The sequence below is a fragment of the Haliotis rufescens genome, unplaced genomic scaffold (assembly GCF_023055435.1).
Source record: "Haliotis rufescens isolate VD_foot unplaced genomic scaffold, xgHalRufe1.0.p SCAF_8, whole genome shotgun sequence".
Taxonomy (NCBI): Eukaryota; Metazoa; Mollusca; class Gastropoda; order Lepetellida; family Haliotidae; genus Haliotis; species Haliotis rufescens.
The window spans coordinates 22,827,042-22,844,253 of record NW_025964372.1 but is presented as its reverse complement, the minus strand read 5'-3'; the positions used below and the strand labels follow the sequence as shown (position 1 = coordinate 22,844,253).

The 17,212-nt window shown below is 41.8% G+C and overlaps 2 protein-coding genes across 2 annotated transcripts; both read right to left on the bottom strand.

Annotated features, from left to right (window-relative positions):
- Positions 1–258: 258 nt before the first annotated feature.
- LOC124139318 lies at positions 259–4,387 on the bottom strand. Its single transcript, XM_046506309.2, has 6 exons — positions 4,300–4,387; positions 3,946–4,015; positions 2,592–2,716; positions 1,988–2,152; positions 1,533–1,579; positions 259–419 (listed from the first exon to the last, which is right to left on the bottom strand). Exons 2-6 carry the CDS (start codon positions 3,999–4,001, stop codon positions 351–353), a joined length of 462 nt encoding a protein of 153 aa, XP_046362265.1. The 5' UTR covers positions 4,002–4,015; positions 4,300–4,387; the 3' UTR covers positions 259–350.
- Positions 4,388–5,324: 937 nt separating this feature from the next.
- Positions 5,325–15,226, bottom strand: LOC124139317. The gene is made up of 10 exons (XM_046506308.2): positions 15,141–15,226; positions 14,828–14,897; positions 13,434–13,558; positions 12,783–12,947; positions 10,837–10,883; positions 10,187–10,251; positions 8,464–8,588; positions 7,856–8,020; positions 6,068–6,114; positions 5,325–5,485 (listed from the first exon to the last, which is right to left on the bottom strand). Exons 2-10 carry the CDS (start codon positions 14,881–14,883, stop codon positions 5,417–5,419), a joined length of 864 nt encoding a protein of 287 aa, XP_046362264.2. The 5' UTR covers positions 14,884–14,897; positions 15,141–15,226; the 3' UTR covers positions 5,325–5,416.
- Positions 15,227–17,212: the final 1,986 nt, after the last annotated feature.

Below are 17,212 nucleotides of genomic sequence, written 5' to 3'. Positions count from 1 at the left end.
CTTCAGTGACCAGTCAGTGTCTTGTTTGTCAGTCACAACTTTCAACAATTCAAACAAGACAGAGAATAGCTGTGGAAAGTTAGGCTGCTTACAAAGTAAGCATTTAGTCAACATTCGGTATATCCCGGGACTATCAAGCATGTAAATGCTTGCAACGGACAGGACACAAGAACGACGAATAATGCAGCATAACACCAGGTCATCCACACACTGGGTCACAGGGCAGGATATTGCCCATGGATGTCTCAAAGAGTAAACTTCTATTTTATGTGTTTAATTGTTTTTATTACAACGATTGTCCTTCCATCACGACAACACTGCGTGTTGCCAGCTCTGGTCACTTGGTGGACCTACTTGGTGGCCGGGGATGGAGCGAAAGTGGCGTCCGGGTGATGAAGGTGATCAAGTGACGTCAGTGTCTGCTCGGAAATACAAAACAGAAGGGATTACATACAAAAACAGGTAATATAAAAAACAATCTCATTAAAATTAGATCTTAGTTTTTGCTACCGCCAAACAAAGATCTCAGGACATCCCATTACCGCTCACGTCAGAACGACCTTTCGCGAACTTTAACCGACCAATGACTGACAAGAAATCGACATTAGCCAATCAGAAGGCAGCTTTCTCGAGCTTTACGACACAAGTTTCAAACTGGCAACTGCGCTTCGAAACATATTTTGACGTATTCTTGATTAGAAAATTTAGAACTGACAAAAAGAACATTCTGGAATGGCTTATAGATGGGCTTGATTGTATGGATATAATCATAAAACCCGTAACTGTCGTTCGGATTACCCTCAGTTAAATATTTCGAGGCTGCATGATTAGAAAACACCTTACGTCGTCAATTTCATGATCTGGTAAGCGACGCTCTGATTGGTTGGATGAAAGGTTGTTTTGACGTGACCCGTAATGTGATGTCCTCAGATCTTTGTTTAACGATAGCGAGAACTAAGATCTGATTTTAATGAGATTGTATAAAAACAAGTTTAAGACATGTGACACATGAGTTTTCAGAAACAAAGGCAACAACAAAGTCGTCCATGACGCTGCAATTCGCCGTGCAGAGTTGCGTCCCTTTGACAGGCCAGAAACATATGATGATGTGTTCGAAATCCAATTCGCTCCGATCTTGGTTCTAGGTTTGTCAGCACCATACCAGTGCTCGTGGGTTTCACCAAAGTGGTAAACGTCTAAGACCTGCATCACGTCGGGCTTTCCTCTCACATTAAGCTGTTACGGCGCGAAAAAACTGGAATAAGGTTCAAAGTGGCGTAAACCCCAACTCACTCAGAATCAAAATTGTACAAAATTTAGCACTAAAGCTTATGCTAAAAATATCTCTTTGTCGCCTACCTTGAAGCCTCATTAACTCTATAATATTGTTTATAATGGAATTTTATAGCCTTGACACCGCAATCAGAATTATTATTTTACCCGCTTAACTAAGGATAACTATATTTTCGAGTGTGCATGGTGTTTGGGTTTTATCCACTGAAAATGTTCCAATAGAACGAATCACTACTTACAACTGTCCACCAGTGAACAAACTCCAACTCGCTCACAATTCCATTTTCTGAAATAATCGAACACCAGTGAAGTGAATGGAGTCTAAAGGTTGCGTTACAGATAATATAGCGACGTGAATACCCCACACAGACACAGTATACTGACTCCAAGCCGGCCTGTTCTTTTTTTAGCCCCTTAAAGACAAGCCCTATGCGGGGAAACAACAAGTACCGTCTTCTTAACGTCGTTTGGTATAACACGGCCGGGGATCGAACCACCGACCTTCCGCAGTAAAGGTAGACGCTCGACGTCATCAATCAATCAGTTAATGTTACTTCTATAATTTGACAGAAGGGCAGGCTGGACCTAGCAAGGGGCATTTTACCGTAGATCATAGCCTTTAACGGTAACAGAATCCCATTATTCAAATCCAAAGATTATAGTTAAATACGATAAAGGAATAAGTTTCACCCACCGTTTGCATCCCACAACTTGAACAGCTGCTCGTAATCATACTCTGTCAGAACTCCGTTCTTGTCACTGTCGTAGATGTCGTACAGCGCATGCGTGAGAACAAACATGGCGGGGTTCTGGTGAGTGATATACGTAGTATATTCCTCACGCGATACTACACCGTCAACTGTAAGTATAAAATGGTGAGTTTAGAGGCGAGCGAATAACAGCAACAAATGACAAGTTTACACGAGCTGGTCAGCATTGCTTTCCATTGAGGAAGTGGTATCATACAAGCATCCCCTGGGCATTCCGGGTAAGGATACATAGGCCCCGAACAACTTATGCTGGTCGTAAAGGGCTATAAAATGGATCAGGTGGTCAGACGTGGTGACTTGGTTGATTGCGTGGACTGATGTGCTTGATGCCAGACACTAGATTGTTTACAGAGTCCCGTCACATAGCTGGATTATTGCTGAGTGCGACATTTAACAACAAACAAACAAATATTGTTCAGGTATTTAGCCCCTCCTTGAATTTGTCAATTCTATAAAATGAGGAAACTATCAAAGTCATCAAAACACACACACACGCACACAATCACACACACACACACACACACGTACAGTTAGAGTCGAAGCCATTGAAGGACAGGACGAGTTCCAAATGGGACATTTCCTGGTCCTTATCAAGGTCATTGGCAGTGAAGAGATTCTGGGCAGTGATGTCATAGGGCCTCAGGTCGATAGTTCTGGAAAATATTATAACAATTCCAATATGACGCAAATGTTTAGAAACTGTCATGAAAGTTATCGGAATTTACATATAATGCCCTCAATAAAAACACCCACCCAATAAACACACCCATTCCTCTCACTAATCCCCTAAATTCACCCATCCCATCCACCCCCAAATAGACTCACCCACCCACCCAATAAACTCAATCAGCCTACACACTATGTCACCAAATAAACTCACCCACCCACCCAATAAACTCAACCTACACACTAACTCACCCAATAAACTCACCCTCCCACCCAGTCAAGTCATCCATCCCCCTCACTCACTCGATAAAGCTCACTAATATCATTAATTTTAGAAATGGGTTAAGGTAAGTAAACTATGTACTAAGGTAACTTCCCTGCCAATCGCAAACTGTTTCAATCTCATTAAAGTCAGATCTTAGTACTCTCTATCGCTAAACAAATATCTGAGGACATCCCGTTACGGATCACGTCAGAACGACCTTTCATCCAACCAATCAAAGCGTCTCTTACCAGATCATGAAAGTGACAGTCGGAATGTGTTTTCAAATCATGCAACCTCGAAAACGTTAACACGGGGTATTCCGAACTACAGTTACTGCACGTACGAATGATTCCGTCAAAATTATCATCTCTCGCTTCCGTGGGACAGACATTTGAACGGAGGAGGCGTTGCACAGTACATGGGAAGCACTGCCATACAATCTCAACTACTATATTAGACATTCCGGAATGTTCGTTTGCTCGGTCTTCAAAATTTTTATCGCGAACTGTGTCAACATATTTTTCAAGCGTAGTCTGAGAACTTAGATCTGATTTACATGATTGGTACCTTAAAAACTTCAAAACACAACAATTATAACTAACTTATCAACATAATCTGCCGAGCAAAAGAAAGAATGCACATAAAAATTGCATTCAAGCAAAACATGAACAATCGTTATGAAAACATTACTAGACTTATCTGTTATGAGAAACTCATTGCCATGGTGGGTGTAATATCGCCTATGATACCCGTATTAAATACACCACCATCGAATAAACATTTCTGTTAGTTTCAGTTTTAGCCACCATCAAACCTGAGTGTATACTTTATTCTGTCCGGCACTCTTTATTTGAAAAGGAATTTTTTAATATTATTTTGTTCGTTCTACCCACCTGACATTTAGGCAAAAATCATCAACCCAATAAAGAAGGAAAAACCCTTTTCACTTACTGCGCCGAGGACAAACTGGCTCCCACGAACAAACAGATAACAGTCAGACAGTTCATAGTGCAAGATCACGCTGGAAAATAAATAATATTAAAACTGAAAAATAATTGCTTGAGGTCACTTCCTTACCGTTTCATTTCCTTTTCTTGGTGTTAATAAAAGTGATGTGTGTGAACGATATACTTCCTCGTGACTTTTTTCCATTTTCATGTATATTCCATAATCGTTGTGTTAAACTATTTTATATTTTACAGTAAAGTTCAATTTTAGTTCCGGTTTTGGCCATTCGATGTTCATTTCTTTTTATGGAATTACAATTCTAATCCAGTGAATTGCCTTTCAAAACAATGTACTCACCTTGGCCAGATGGTTTTCCGCAAGGAGTGATACTTCAGTCACGAGTATTTATATACTAGACATCTCCTCAGATAGGCCGATTGATAAGAAGAAAGGTCGTCAATGTGTCTTATCTTACATAATAACCAGAGCGACAGGAACTAAACTGAACGTCTTTGCCATTCCATTACATGTACCCATGCTCACAATTATTGTCACTCTATTCTATGATTCATATGTGTAGGGGTTATAATATATATAAATATATGGGACATACATGACAATATATACATACATGGGACATACATGACAATATATACAAACATGGGACATACATGAGATAAAAACATACATGGGACATACGTGACAATATATACATACATGGGACATACATGACAATATATACATACATGGGACATTTCGCAATTTCGACCTGTTGGTACTAGAGTAAAAAGTATAAGTGCCCGTTAAAGAGAACGCGATATTCGGCCACCATTCGGCAATCTTGTGTCTTTAGTACGTTCACAGAGACAGTTTGAGACACATAAAATATCTTGCATTGTCAAATAATTGTATATTTCGCTCAGTAGTGAGAATGAGAGACGTGATGTTTAATCTCACCTGTTCGATTCTATAAAACAAAATTCGTTAAACGTGTAGGCATGGGGAAAGATGCATTCACAGTAAAACCACCAATTTTCAAATTATCTCGCTCTCGCTTTGTCTTTTAACCAACATTCGAAATGGAATACTTCGAAGTTGTCCATTCTATATAGGTGTCGATGTCCCTTCAGTGACCAGTCAGTGTCTTGTTTGTCAGTCACAACTTTCCACAATTCAAACCAGACAGAGAATAGCTGTGGAAAGTTAGGCTGCTTACAAAGACAGCATTTAGTCAACATTCGGTATATCCCGGGAGTATCACGCATGTAAATGCTTGCAACGGACAGGACACAAGAACGACGAATAATGCAGCATAACACCAGGTCACCCACACACTGGGTCACACGGCAGGATATTGCCCATGGATGTCTCAAAGAGTAAACTTCTTTTTTATGTGTTTAATTGTTTTTATTACAACGATTGTCCTTCCATCACAACAACACTGCGTGTTGCCAGCTCTGGTCACTTGGTGGACCTACTTGGTGGCCGGGGATGGAGCGAAAGTGGCGTCCGGGTGATGAAGGGGATCAAGTGACGTCAGTGTCTGCTCGGACATACAAAACAGAAGGGATTACATACAAAAACAGGTAATATAAATACGAGTTAAAGACATGTGATACTAAGGTTTCAGAAACAAAGTCGTCATGGCGCCGCAATTCGCCGTGCAGAGTTGTGTCCCTTTGACAGGCCAGAACTTATGATGGTGGGTTCGAAATCCAGTTCGCTCCGATCTTGGTTCTAGGTTTGTCAGCACCATACCAGTGCTCGTGGGTTTCACCAAAATGGTAAACGTCTAAGACCTGCATCACGTCGGGCTTTCCTCTCACATTAAGCTGACACGCCGCGAAAAATCTGGAATAAGGTTCAAAGCGGCGTAAACCCCAACTCACTCAGAATCAAAATTGTACAAAATTTAGCACTAAAGCTTATGCTAAAAATATCTCTTGGCGCTACCTTGAAGCCTCATTAACTCTAAAATATTGTTCATGGTCTTGTTATGGCCTCGACACCGCAATCGGAATTAATATTTTCTCCCGCTTAACTAAGGATAACTATATTTTCGAGTGTGCATGGTGTTTGGGTTTTATCCATTGAAAATGTTCCAAAAGAACGAATTACTACTTACAACTGTCCACCAGTGAACAAACTCCAACTCGCTCACAATTCCATTTTCTGAAACAATCGAACACCAGTGAGGTGAATGGAGGTGGCTTAATGCAGAGCATATAGCGACGTCTTTGTGTGTGTGTGTGTGTGTGTGTGTGTGTGTGTGTGTGTGTGTGTGTGTGTGTGTGTGTGTGTGTGTGTGTGTGTGTGTGTGTGTGTGTGTCTGTGTGTCTGTGTGTGTGTCTGTGTCTGTGTCTGTGTGTGTGTAATTATGTGTGGGTAACTGTGTGTGGGTAACTTTGTGTAGCTGTAAGTGTGTGTGTGTGTGTGTGTGTGAAAGTGTGTGTGTATGTGTGGAAGCGCGTGTGTATGTGTTTACGTGTGTGTGTGTAAGTGTGTGTGTGTATGTGGGTAAGTGTGTGTGTAAGTGTATGTGTGTACGTATGTGTGTGTGTGCGCGCGCGGATGTGTGTAAATATATGTGTGTATATGTGTAAGTGTGCGTGTGTAAATGTGTGCGCGTGCGTATGTGATTGTGTGTGTAAGTATGTAAGTATGTGTGTAAGTGTGTGTGTATGTGTATGTTCCAGCCTGTGTGTATGTGTGAGTGTGTGTGTTAAGTGTGTCTGTGTGTGTAAATGTGTTTGTGTCCGTGTGTTAGTGTTAGTGTTAGTGTTAGTGTGTATGAGTAAGTGCGTGTGTGTGTGTGTGTGTCTGTCTGCTTGTACTAGTCCGGACTGATGCTTGTACTAGTCCGGACTGATGCCGATTTATAGTGCTATCCCACTGAGATACTATGCCGTAGTTTAACATGAATACTCCACACAGACACAGTATGATTTCAAGCCGACCTGTCCTTGTTTTAGCCCCTTAATGACGAGCCCCAGGCAGGGAAACAACATGTACCGTCTTTTAAATGTTGTCTGGTATGATCTTCCGCTGTAGAGATAGACGCTCGACGCACTACACCACGGAGACGGTCCGAACGCTAGTGTCATATACATTTGAACATTACTCTGGTCTATGATCTATTAATAAGGAAACGACCATTTGTGATAAGGGCTCTTTTTGCACTCTGGAAATGTCTAATTTTGATGTTATGGGTAACTCTTGCAGTCTGTTTTTCATTATTACCAGGGATGTTGCTGGAGATAAATTCCTGAGTACATTTTTATGATAGGTGTAAACTTTGATGGGACATTCTTCTATCATTTTTATCATAGCTAAAATGGAAAATATCTGGAGGCCATGTTGGATGATAATCAGTCAGGTCATAGAAAATGAACCGATTTGAACACCTGCACGTTTTGGACTTCACACATCGTGAATTACACACCTTGTCTTTTGTCTATCTGGATTTGACTGTGGAGAATACTGTTCGAATCAACAGCATTACACCGTATGTCACTTTAAATTGGATATGTGTGGACGTCTTACAAATTACACCCAATATACAATTTATTCTGAAACTATGTGCATGTATATAGAACGTGTGTTCCACAGTCAGTATTAAAGGGCGGATAATGCTCGGTTAAAATGACAGTCTATGACGTCATCAATCAATAAGTTAATGATAGCCTTTGTTACACAGCTAAACGTACACAAAACTGGTTCCACTGTTGGTTCGCGCAGCAAGCTGTGCGCTGTTTCTTCTTTAATTTGACAGGAGGGCAGGCTGGACCTAGCAAGGGGCATTATACCGTAGCCATACCTTTACCGTAGATCATATCCTTTAACGGTATCAGAATCCCATTATTCAAATCCAAAGATTATAGTTAAATACGATAAAGGAATAAGTTTAACCTACCGTTTCCATCCCACAACTTGAACAGCTGCTCGTAATCATACTCTGTCAGAACTCCGTTCTTGTCACTGTCGTAGATGTCGTACAGCGCATGCGTGAGAACAAACATGGCGGGGTTCTGGTGAGTGGTATACGTAGTGTATTCCTCACGTGATACTACACCGTCAACTGTAAGTATAATGGTGAGTTTAGTGACGAGCGAATAACAGCAACAAATGACAAGTTTACCCGAGCTGGTCAGCATTGCTTTCCAATGAGGAAGTGGTATTATACAAGCATCCCCTGGGGATTCCGGGTAAGGATACAAAGGCCACGAACAACTTATGCTGGTCGTAAGGGCGACTAAATGGATCAGGTGGTCAGACGTGGTGACTTGGTTGATTGCGTGGACTGATGTGCATGATGCCAGTCACTAGATTGTTAACAGATCGCCGTAACAAAGCTAGAATATTGCTGAGTGCGACGTTTAACAACAAACAAACCAATATTATTCAGGTATTTAGGCCCCCTGGAATTTGTCAATTCTATAAAATGAGAAAACTATCAATGTCATCAAAACACGCACGCACGCACGCACGCACGCACGCACGCACGCACACACACACACGTACAGTTAGAGTCGTAGCCACTGAAGGACAGGACGAGTTCAGAATGGGACAATTCATGGTCCTTATCAACGTCACTGGCAGTGAAGGGATTCCGGGCAGTGATGTCATAGGGCCTCAGGTCGATAGTTCTGGAAAACATTATAACAATTCCAATATGACGCAAATGTTTAGAAACTGTCATAAAAGTTGTCGAATTCACATATAATACACTCAATAAAAACACCCATCCAATAAACTCACCCATTCCTCTCACTAACCCCCTAAATTCACCCATCCCTTCTACCCCCAAATAGACTCAACCACCCGACTCTCTCACTCACCCACCCAATAAACTCAATCAGCCTACACACTATGTCACCAAATAAACTCACCCACCCACCTAATAAACTCATTCAGCCTACTCACTAACTCACCAGTCAGTGTCTTCTTTGTCAGTCACACCATTACATACATACATACATACATACATACATACATACATACATACATACATACATACATACATACATACATACATACATACATATATACATACATCATACATACATACATACATACCATATATATAACACTATTTACGGAACGCTCCAAAATCCATGTGTGTGTGCGTGAGCGCGTGCGGGCATGTGGGCGTGCGGGATTGCGGGCGTACGTACGAAATATAGTACATTTGTAAATAAAGATTGTGCAGTGCAGAATACACGCACGCACGCACGCACCCACCCACGCACCCACGCACCCACGCACCCACGCACCCACGCACGCACATTAGCTGGTAAGAGGAAATCAGGACTTTTGTGGACAAGAGGGGAGCAGTATTAATACAAAACTGCTGACATATCATTCGGAAAGCAATGTATTGCTTTTGTTTGTTTATTTGTTGTTTAACGCCGCTCTCAACAATTATGCAGCTATATGACGGCGGTCTGTAAATAATCGAGTCTAGGCCAGACAATCCAGTGATTGACATCATGAGCATCGACCCACGTTTTGAGCTTTTTCGCAATTTCGACCTGTTCGTACTAGAGTAAAAAGTATAAGTGCCCGTTCAAGAGAACGCGATATTCGGCCACCATCGGCAATCTTGTGTCTAAAAAATAAAACTGTACGTTCACAGAGACAGTTTGACACATATAAAATATCTCGCATTGTCAAATAATTGTATATTTCGCTCAGTAGTGAGAATGCGAAACGTGATGTTTAATCTCACCTGTTCGATTCTATAAAAAAAATTCGTTAAACGTGTAGGCATGGAGAAAGATGCATTCACAGTAAAACCACCAATTTTCAAATTATCTCGCTCTCGCCTTGTCTTTTAACCAACATTCGAAATGGAATACTTCGAAGTTGTCCATTCTATATAGGTGTCGATGTCCCTTCAGTGACCAGTCAGTGTCTTGTTTGTCAGTCACAACTTTCCACGATTCAAACCAGACAGAGAATAGCTGTGGAAAGTTAGGCTGCTTACAAAGACAGCATTTAGTCAACATTCGGTATATCCCGGGAGTATCACGCATGTAAATGCTTGCAACGGACAGGACACAAGAACGACGAATAATGCAGCATAACACCAGGTCACCCACACACTGGGTCACACGGCAGGATATTGCCCATGGATGTCTCAAAGAGTAAACTTCTATTTTATGTGTTTAATTGTTTTTATTACAACGATTGTCCTTCCATCACGACAACACTGCGTGATGCCAGCTCTGGTCACGTGACCTACTTGGTGGCCGGGGATGGAGCGAAAGTGGCGTCCGGGTGATGAAGGGGATCAAGTGACGTCAGTGTCTGCTCGGACATACAAAACAGAAGGGATTACATACAAAAACAGGTAATATAAATACGAGTTAAAGACATGTGATACTAAGGTTTCAGAAACAAAGTCGTCCATGGCGCCGCAATTCGCCGTGCAGAGTTGTGTCCCTATGACAGGCCAGAACTTATGATGATTGGTTCGAAATCCAGTTCGCGCCGATCTTGGTTCTAGGTTTGTCAGCACCATACCAGTGCTCGTGGGTTTCACCAAAATGGTAAACGTCTAAGACCTGCATCACGTCGGGCTTTCCTCTCACATTAAGCTGACACACCGTGAAATAACTGGAATAAGGTTCAAAGCGGCGTAAACCCCAACTCACTCAGAATCAAAATTGTACAAACTTTAGCACTAAAGCTAATGCTAAAAATATCTCTTGGCGCTACCTTGAAGCCTCATTAACTCTAAAATATTGTTAATGATGGAATTTTATGGCCTCGACACCGAATTTAGAATTAATATTTTCTCCCGCTTAACTAAGGACAACTATATTTTCGAGTGTGCATGGTGTTTGGGTTTTATCCACTGAAAATGTTCCAAAAGAACGAATTACTACTTACAACTGTCCACCAGTGAACAAACTCCAACTCGCTCACAATTCCATTTTCTGAAACAATCGAACACCAGTGAGGTGAATGGAGGTGGCTTAATGCAGAGCATGAAGCGATGTATTGCGAGTGTGTGTGTGTGTGTGTGTGTGTGTGTGTGTGTGTGTGTGTGTGTGTGTGTGTGTGTGTGTGTGTGTGTGTGTGTGTGTGTGTGTGTGTGTGTGTGTGTGTGTGTGTGTGTGTGTAACTAAGTGTGTGTAACTAAGTGTGTGTAACTAAGTGTGTGTGAAAGTGTGAAAGTGTGTGTGTATGTGTGGAAGCGCGTGTGTATGTGTTTACGTCTGTGTGTTTAGTGTGTGTGTATGTGGGTAAGTGTGTGGGTAAGTGTATGTGTGTAAGTGTATGTGTGTACGTATGTGTGTGCGTGCGCGCGGATGTGTGTAAATATATGTGTGTATATGTGTAAGTGTGCGTGTGTAAATGTGTGCGCGTGCGTATGTGATTGTTAGTGTAAGTATGTAAGTATGTGTGTAAGTGTGTGTGTGTATGTGTATGTTCCAGCCTGTGTGTATGTGTGAGTGTGTGTGTTAAGTGTATCTGTGTGTGTAAATGTGTTTGTGTCCGTGTGTTTGTATGTGTGTGTAAGTGTGTGTTAAATGTGTCTGTGTGTGTAAATGTGTTTGTGTCCGTGTGTTAGTGTGTTAGGGTGTGTGTGTGCGTGTGTCTGTATGTGTAAGTGCCTGTGTGTATGTGTGTAAGTGTGTGTGTGCGTATGTATGTGAGTGTGTTTCTCTCTGTGTGTGTGTGCGCGTGCGTGCGTGCGTGCGTGCGTGTGTGCGTGTGTGCGTGTGTCTGTCTGTCTGTCTGTCTGCTAGTACTAGTCCGGACTGATGCTTGTACTAGTCCGGACTGATGCCGATTTATAGTGCTATCCCACTGAGATACTATGCCGTAGTTTAACATGAATACTCCACACAGACACAGTATGATTCCAAGCCGACCTGTCCTTGTTTTAGCCCCTTAATGACGAGCCCCAGGCAGGGAAACAACATGTACCGTCTTTTAAATGTTGTCTGGTATGATCTTCCGCTGTAGAGGTAGACGCTCGACGCACTACACCACGGAGACGGTCCGAACGCTAGTGTCATATACATTTGAACATTACTCTGGTCTATGATCTATTAATAAGGAAACGACCATTTGTGATAAGGGCTCTTTTTGCACTCTGGAAATGTCTAATTTTGATGTTATGGGTAACTCTTGCGGTCTGTTTTTTTATTATTACCAGGGATGTTGCTGGAGATAAATTCCTGAGTACATTTTTATGATAGGTGTAAACATTGATGGGACATTCTTCTATCATTTTTATCATAGCTAAAATGGAAAATATCTGGAGGCCATGTTGGATGATGATCAGTCAGGTCATAGAAAATGAACCGATTTGAACACCTGCACGTTTTGGACTTCACACATCGTGAATTACATACCTTGTCTTTTGTCTATCTGGATTTGACTGTGGAGAATACTGTTCGAATCAACAGCATTACACCGTATGTCACTTTAAATTGGATATGTGTGGACGTCTTACAAATTACACCCAATATACAATTTATTCTGAAACTATGTGCATGTATATAGAACGTGTGTTCCACAGTCAGTATTAAAGGGCGGATAATGCTCGGTTAAAATGACAGTCTATGACGTCATCAATCAATAAGTTAATGATAGCCTTCATTACACAGCTAAACGTACACAAAACTGGTTCCACTGTTGGTTCGCGCAGCAAGCTGTGCGCTGTTTCTTCTTTAATTTGACAGGAGGGCAGGCTGGACCTAGCAAGGGGCATTATACCGTAGCCATACCTTTACCGTAGATCATATCCTTTAACGGTATCAGAATCCCATTATTCAAATCCAAAGATTATAGTTGAATACGATAAAGGAATAAGTTTCACCCACCGTTTCCATCCCACAACTTGAACAGCTGCTCGTAATCATACTCTGTCAGAACTCCGTTCTTGTCACTGTCGTAGATGTCGTACAGCGCATGCGTGAGAACAAACATGGCGGGGTTCTGGTGAGTGGTATACGTAGTATATTCCTCACGTGATACTACACCGTCAACTGTAAGTATAATGGTGAGTTTAGTGACGAGCGAATAACAGCAACAAATGACAAGTTTACCCGAGCTGGTCAGCATTGCTGTCCAATGAGGAAGTGGTATTATACAAGCATCCCCTGGGGATTCCGGGTAAGGATACAAAGGCCACGAACAACTTATGCTGGTCGTAAGGGCGACTAAATGGATCAGGTGGTCAGACGTGGTGACTTGGTTGATTGCGTGGACTGATGTGCATGATGCCAGTCACTAGATTGTTAACAGATCGCCGTTACAAAGCTGGAATATTGCTGAGTGCGACTTTAACAACAAACAAACCAATATTATTTAGGTATTTAGGCCCCCTTGAATTTGTCAATTCTATAAAATGAGAAAACTATCAATGTCATCAAAACACACACGCACGCAAGCAAGCACGCACGCACACACACACACACACACACACACACACACACACACACACACAGACACACATACACACACACACGTACAGTTAGAGTCGTAGCCACTGAAGGACAGGACGAGTTCAGAATGGGACAATTCATGGTCCTTATCAACGTCACTGGCAGTGAAAGGATTCCGGACAGTGATGTCAAAGGGCCTCAGGTCGATAGTTCTGGAAAACATTATAACAATTCCAATATGACGCAAATGTTTAGAAACTGTCATAAAAGTTGTCGAATTCACATATAATACACTCAATAAAAACACCCATCCAATAAACTCACCCATTCCTCTCACTAACCCCCTAAATTCACCCATCCCTTCTACCCCCAAATAGACTCACCCACCCCACTCTCTCACCCACCCACCCAATAAACTCAATCAGCCTACACACTATGTCACCAAATAAACTCACCCACCCACCCAATAAACTCAACCTACACACTAACTCACCTAATAAACTCACCCACCCACCCAGTTAAGTCATCCATCCCTCTCACTCCTTCGATAAAGCTCACTAATATCAATAATTTTAGAAATGGGTTAAGGTAAGTAAACTATGTACTAAGGTAACTTCCCTGCCAATCGCAAACTGTTCCAATCTCATTAAAGTCAGATCTTAGTTCTCTCTATCGCTAAACAAATATCTGAGGACATTCCATTACGCGTAAAATCAGAACGACCTTTCATCCAACCAATCAAAGCGTCTCTTACCAGATCATGAAAGTGACAGTCGGAATGTGTTTTCAAATCATGCAACCTCGAAAACGTTAACACGGGGTATTTCGAACTACAGTTACGGCCCGAAGAGTTGATTCCGTCAAAATTATCGTCTATCTCTCGCTTCCGTGGGATAAACATTTGAACGGAGGAAGCGTTACACAGTACGTGGAAAGCACTGCCCTACAATCTCAACCATATATTAGACAATCCGGAATGTTCGTTTGATCAGTTTTCAAACTTTTAATCGAGAACTGTGTCGACATATTTTTCAAGCGTAGTCTGAAATAGAAGTCGCCAGGTTGAACCGAGTGCTGTAGAGCTCGAGAAAGCTACTTTCTTAAAAACTTCAAAACACAACAATTATAACCAACCAATCAACATAAACTGCCAAGCAAAAGAAAGTATACACATAAATATTGCATTCAAGCAAAACATGACAATCGTTATGAAAACATTACTAGACTTATCTGTTGTGAGAAACTCATTGCCATGGCGGGTGTAATATCGCCTATGATGCCCGTATTAAATACACCACCATCGAATAAACATTTCTGTTAGTTTCAGTTTTAGCCACCATCAAACCTGGATGAATACTTATTTTGTCCGGCACTCTTTATTTGAAAAGGAATTTTTTTAAATATTATTTTGTTTGTTCTGCCCACCTGACATTTAGGCAAAAATCGTCAACCCAAAACAATGAAAAACCCTTTACACTTACTGCGCCGAGGACAAACTGGCTCCCACGAATAAACAGATAACAGTCAGACAGTTCATTGTTCAAGATCACGCTGGAAAATGAATAATATTTAAACTGAAATATAATTGCTTGAGGTCCCTTCATTACCATTTCATTTCCTTTTTTTGGTGTTAATAAACGTGATATGTGTAAACGATATACTTCCTCTTGATTTTTTTCTATTTTCATGTATATTCCATAATCGTTGTGTTAAACCATTTTATACGAAGTTCATTTCTTTTTATGGAATTACAATTCTAATCCAGTGAATCGCCTTTCAAAACAATGTACTCACTTTGGCCAGATGGTTTTCTGCAAGGAGTGATACTTCAGTCACGAGTATTTATATAGACATTCTCCTCGGATAGGCCGATTGATAAGAAGAAAGGTCGTCAATGGGACTTATCTTACATAATATCCAGAGCGACAGGAACTAAACTGAACGTCTTTGCCATTCCATTACATGTACCCATGCTCACAATTATTGTCACCTCTATTCTATGATTCATATGTGTAGGGGTGACAATATATATAAATACGAGGGCTGGCTGAAAAGTTCTAAGCCTAACTGTGAAAGACCCGTACCAAGTCGATGGTTTTCATTTACTTCTCCACATAGTCTCCTTCCATGTTTACACACTTTTGCCAGCCATGCTGCAAGGCCTGGATGCCGGTCAAGAAGAAATTTTATTCAGCCACCCTTAAAAAGTCATTCACAGCGGAAATGACGTCATCATTACTAGGAAAATGGCGACCGGCTAGTTCCTTTTTCATTTTGGGAAACAGGTGGAAGTCTGACGGGGCCAAATCGGGTGAGTAAGGGGGATGGTCAATGAGTTTGAAGCCACAATTATGGATCGCTGACATGGCAACCACCCATTTGTGAACAGGAGCATTGCCTTGGTGGAACAGGACTTCTTTTAGTGAGCATTCCCCGTCGCTTAGCTTTGATAGCTTCACGCAACTGTCTCAGTAGGTCAGCAGGGGGGGGGGGGGGGGGGGGGGGGGTGGTGAATCCGGATGCTTCCATTGTTTAGACTGAATTTTGGTTTCTGGTTGAAAGTGATGAATCCAGATCTCATCCATGGTTACAAATCGGGCCAAAATCATCGGGATCTGCTTCAAAACGGCATAAATTGTCACGGGACGTCAGGAATCTGACACGTTTCTGATCCGCTGTCAAGAGCTTTGGCACCCATCTTGCAGAAACTTTTGTCATTCCCAACTCGTTGGTGATAATGTGCTCAACCCTCTCATGAGAGATGCCCACAACACTGGCAATATGTCGAGTGGTCAATCGTGGATCAACCATCACCATGTCATGCACCCGGGTAATGTTTTCCGGAATGGTTGCTGTTGAAGGCCTTCCTGGACGCGGGTCATCGTCAAGGCTCTCTCTGCCACGCTTGAATTCCGCAGCCCACTTCTGTACAGTGAAAAAGGAAGGGGTATCATCCCCTAAAGTTGAGACCATGTCAGCATGTATCTGTGTTTGAGTTAGCCCTTTCAGTTGCAGGTACTTGATGACTGCCCTATAGCCAGTTTTGTCCATTTTTGGTGATTTCAATGGGTAGGTTCACAAGATGGTATGATACAAAGGCAATAATAACATCACAGTTGCAGTTCTTACATACATACATGCATGCATGCATGCATGCATCCATGCATCCATCCATCCATCCATCCATCCATCCATCCATCCATCCATCCATCCATCCATACATACATCCATCCATACATCCATCCATACATACATACATACATACATACATACATACATACATACATACCTCGTATAACACTATTTACGGAACGCTCCAAAATCCATGTGTGTGTGCGTGAGGGCGTGCGGGCGTGCGGGCGTGTGGGTGTTTGGGCTTGCGTGCGTACGTACGAAATATAGTACATTTGTAAATAAAGATTGTGCAGTGCAGAATACACGCACGCACGCAAGCACGCACGCACGCACATTAACTTAGAGGGGAGCAGTATAAATACTAAACTGCTGACATATCATTCGGAAAGCAATGTATTGCTTTTGTTTGTTTATTTGCTGTTTAACGCCGCTCTCAGCAATTATGCAGTTATATGACGGCGGTCTGTAAATAATCGAGTCTGGGCCAGACAATCCAGTGATTGACATCATGAGCATCGACCCACGTTTTGAGCATTTTCGCAATATCGACCTATTGGTACTAGAGTATAAAGTCGAAGTGCCCGTTAAAGAGAACGCGATATTCGGCCACCATTCGGCAATCTTGTGTCTTTAGTACGTTCACAGAGACAGTTTGACACATATAAAATATCTCGCATTGTCAAATAATTGTATATTTTGCACAGTAGTGAGAACGCGAGACGTGATATTTA

Excerpts from the sequence above, each read along its gene's own strand:
- LOC124139318 (XM_046506309.2), bottom strand. The coding sequence starts at position 4,001 with ATGAACTGTCTGACTGTTATCTGTTTGTTCGTGGGAGCCAGTTTGTCC. Across the intron at positions 2,717-3,945 it reads GCCAGTTTGTCCTCGGCGCA|AACTATCGACCTGAGGCCCT; the intron begins GTAAGTGAAAAG and ends AATATTTTCCAG. Across the intron at positions 420-1,532 it reads TTGTTCACTGGTGGACAGTT|ACACTGACGTCACTTGATCA; the intron begins GTAAGTAGTGAT and ends ATTTCCGAGCAG.
- LOC124139317 (XM_046506308.2), bottom strand. The coding sequence starts at position 14,883 with ATGAACTGTCTGACTGTTATCTGTTTATTCGTGGGAGCCAGTTTGTCC. Across the intron at positions 12,948-13,433 it reads CAGTGGCTACGACTCTAACT|TTGACGGTGTAGTATCACGT; the intron begins GTACGTGTGTGT and ends TTATACTTACAG. Across the intron at positions 6,115-7,855 it reads CAAGTTGTGGGATGGAAACG|AAAATGGAATTGTGAGCGAG; the intron begins GTAGGTTAAACT and ends CGATTGTTTCAG.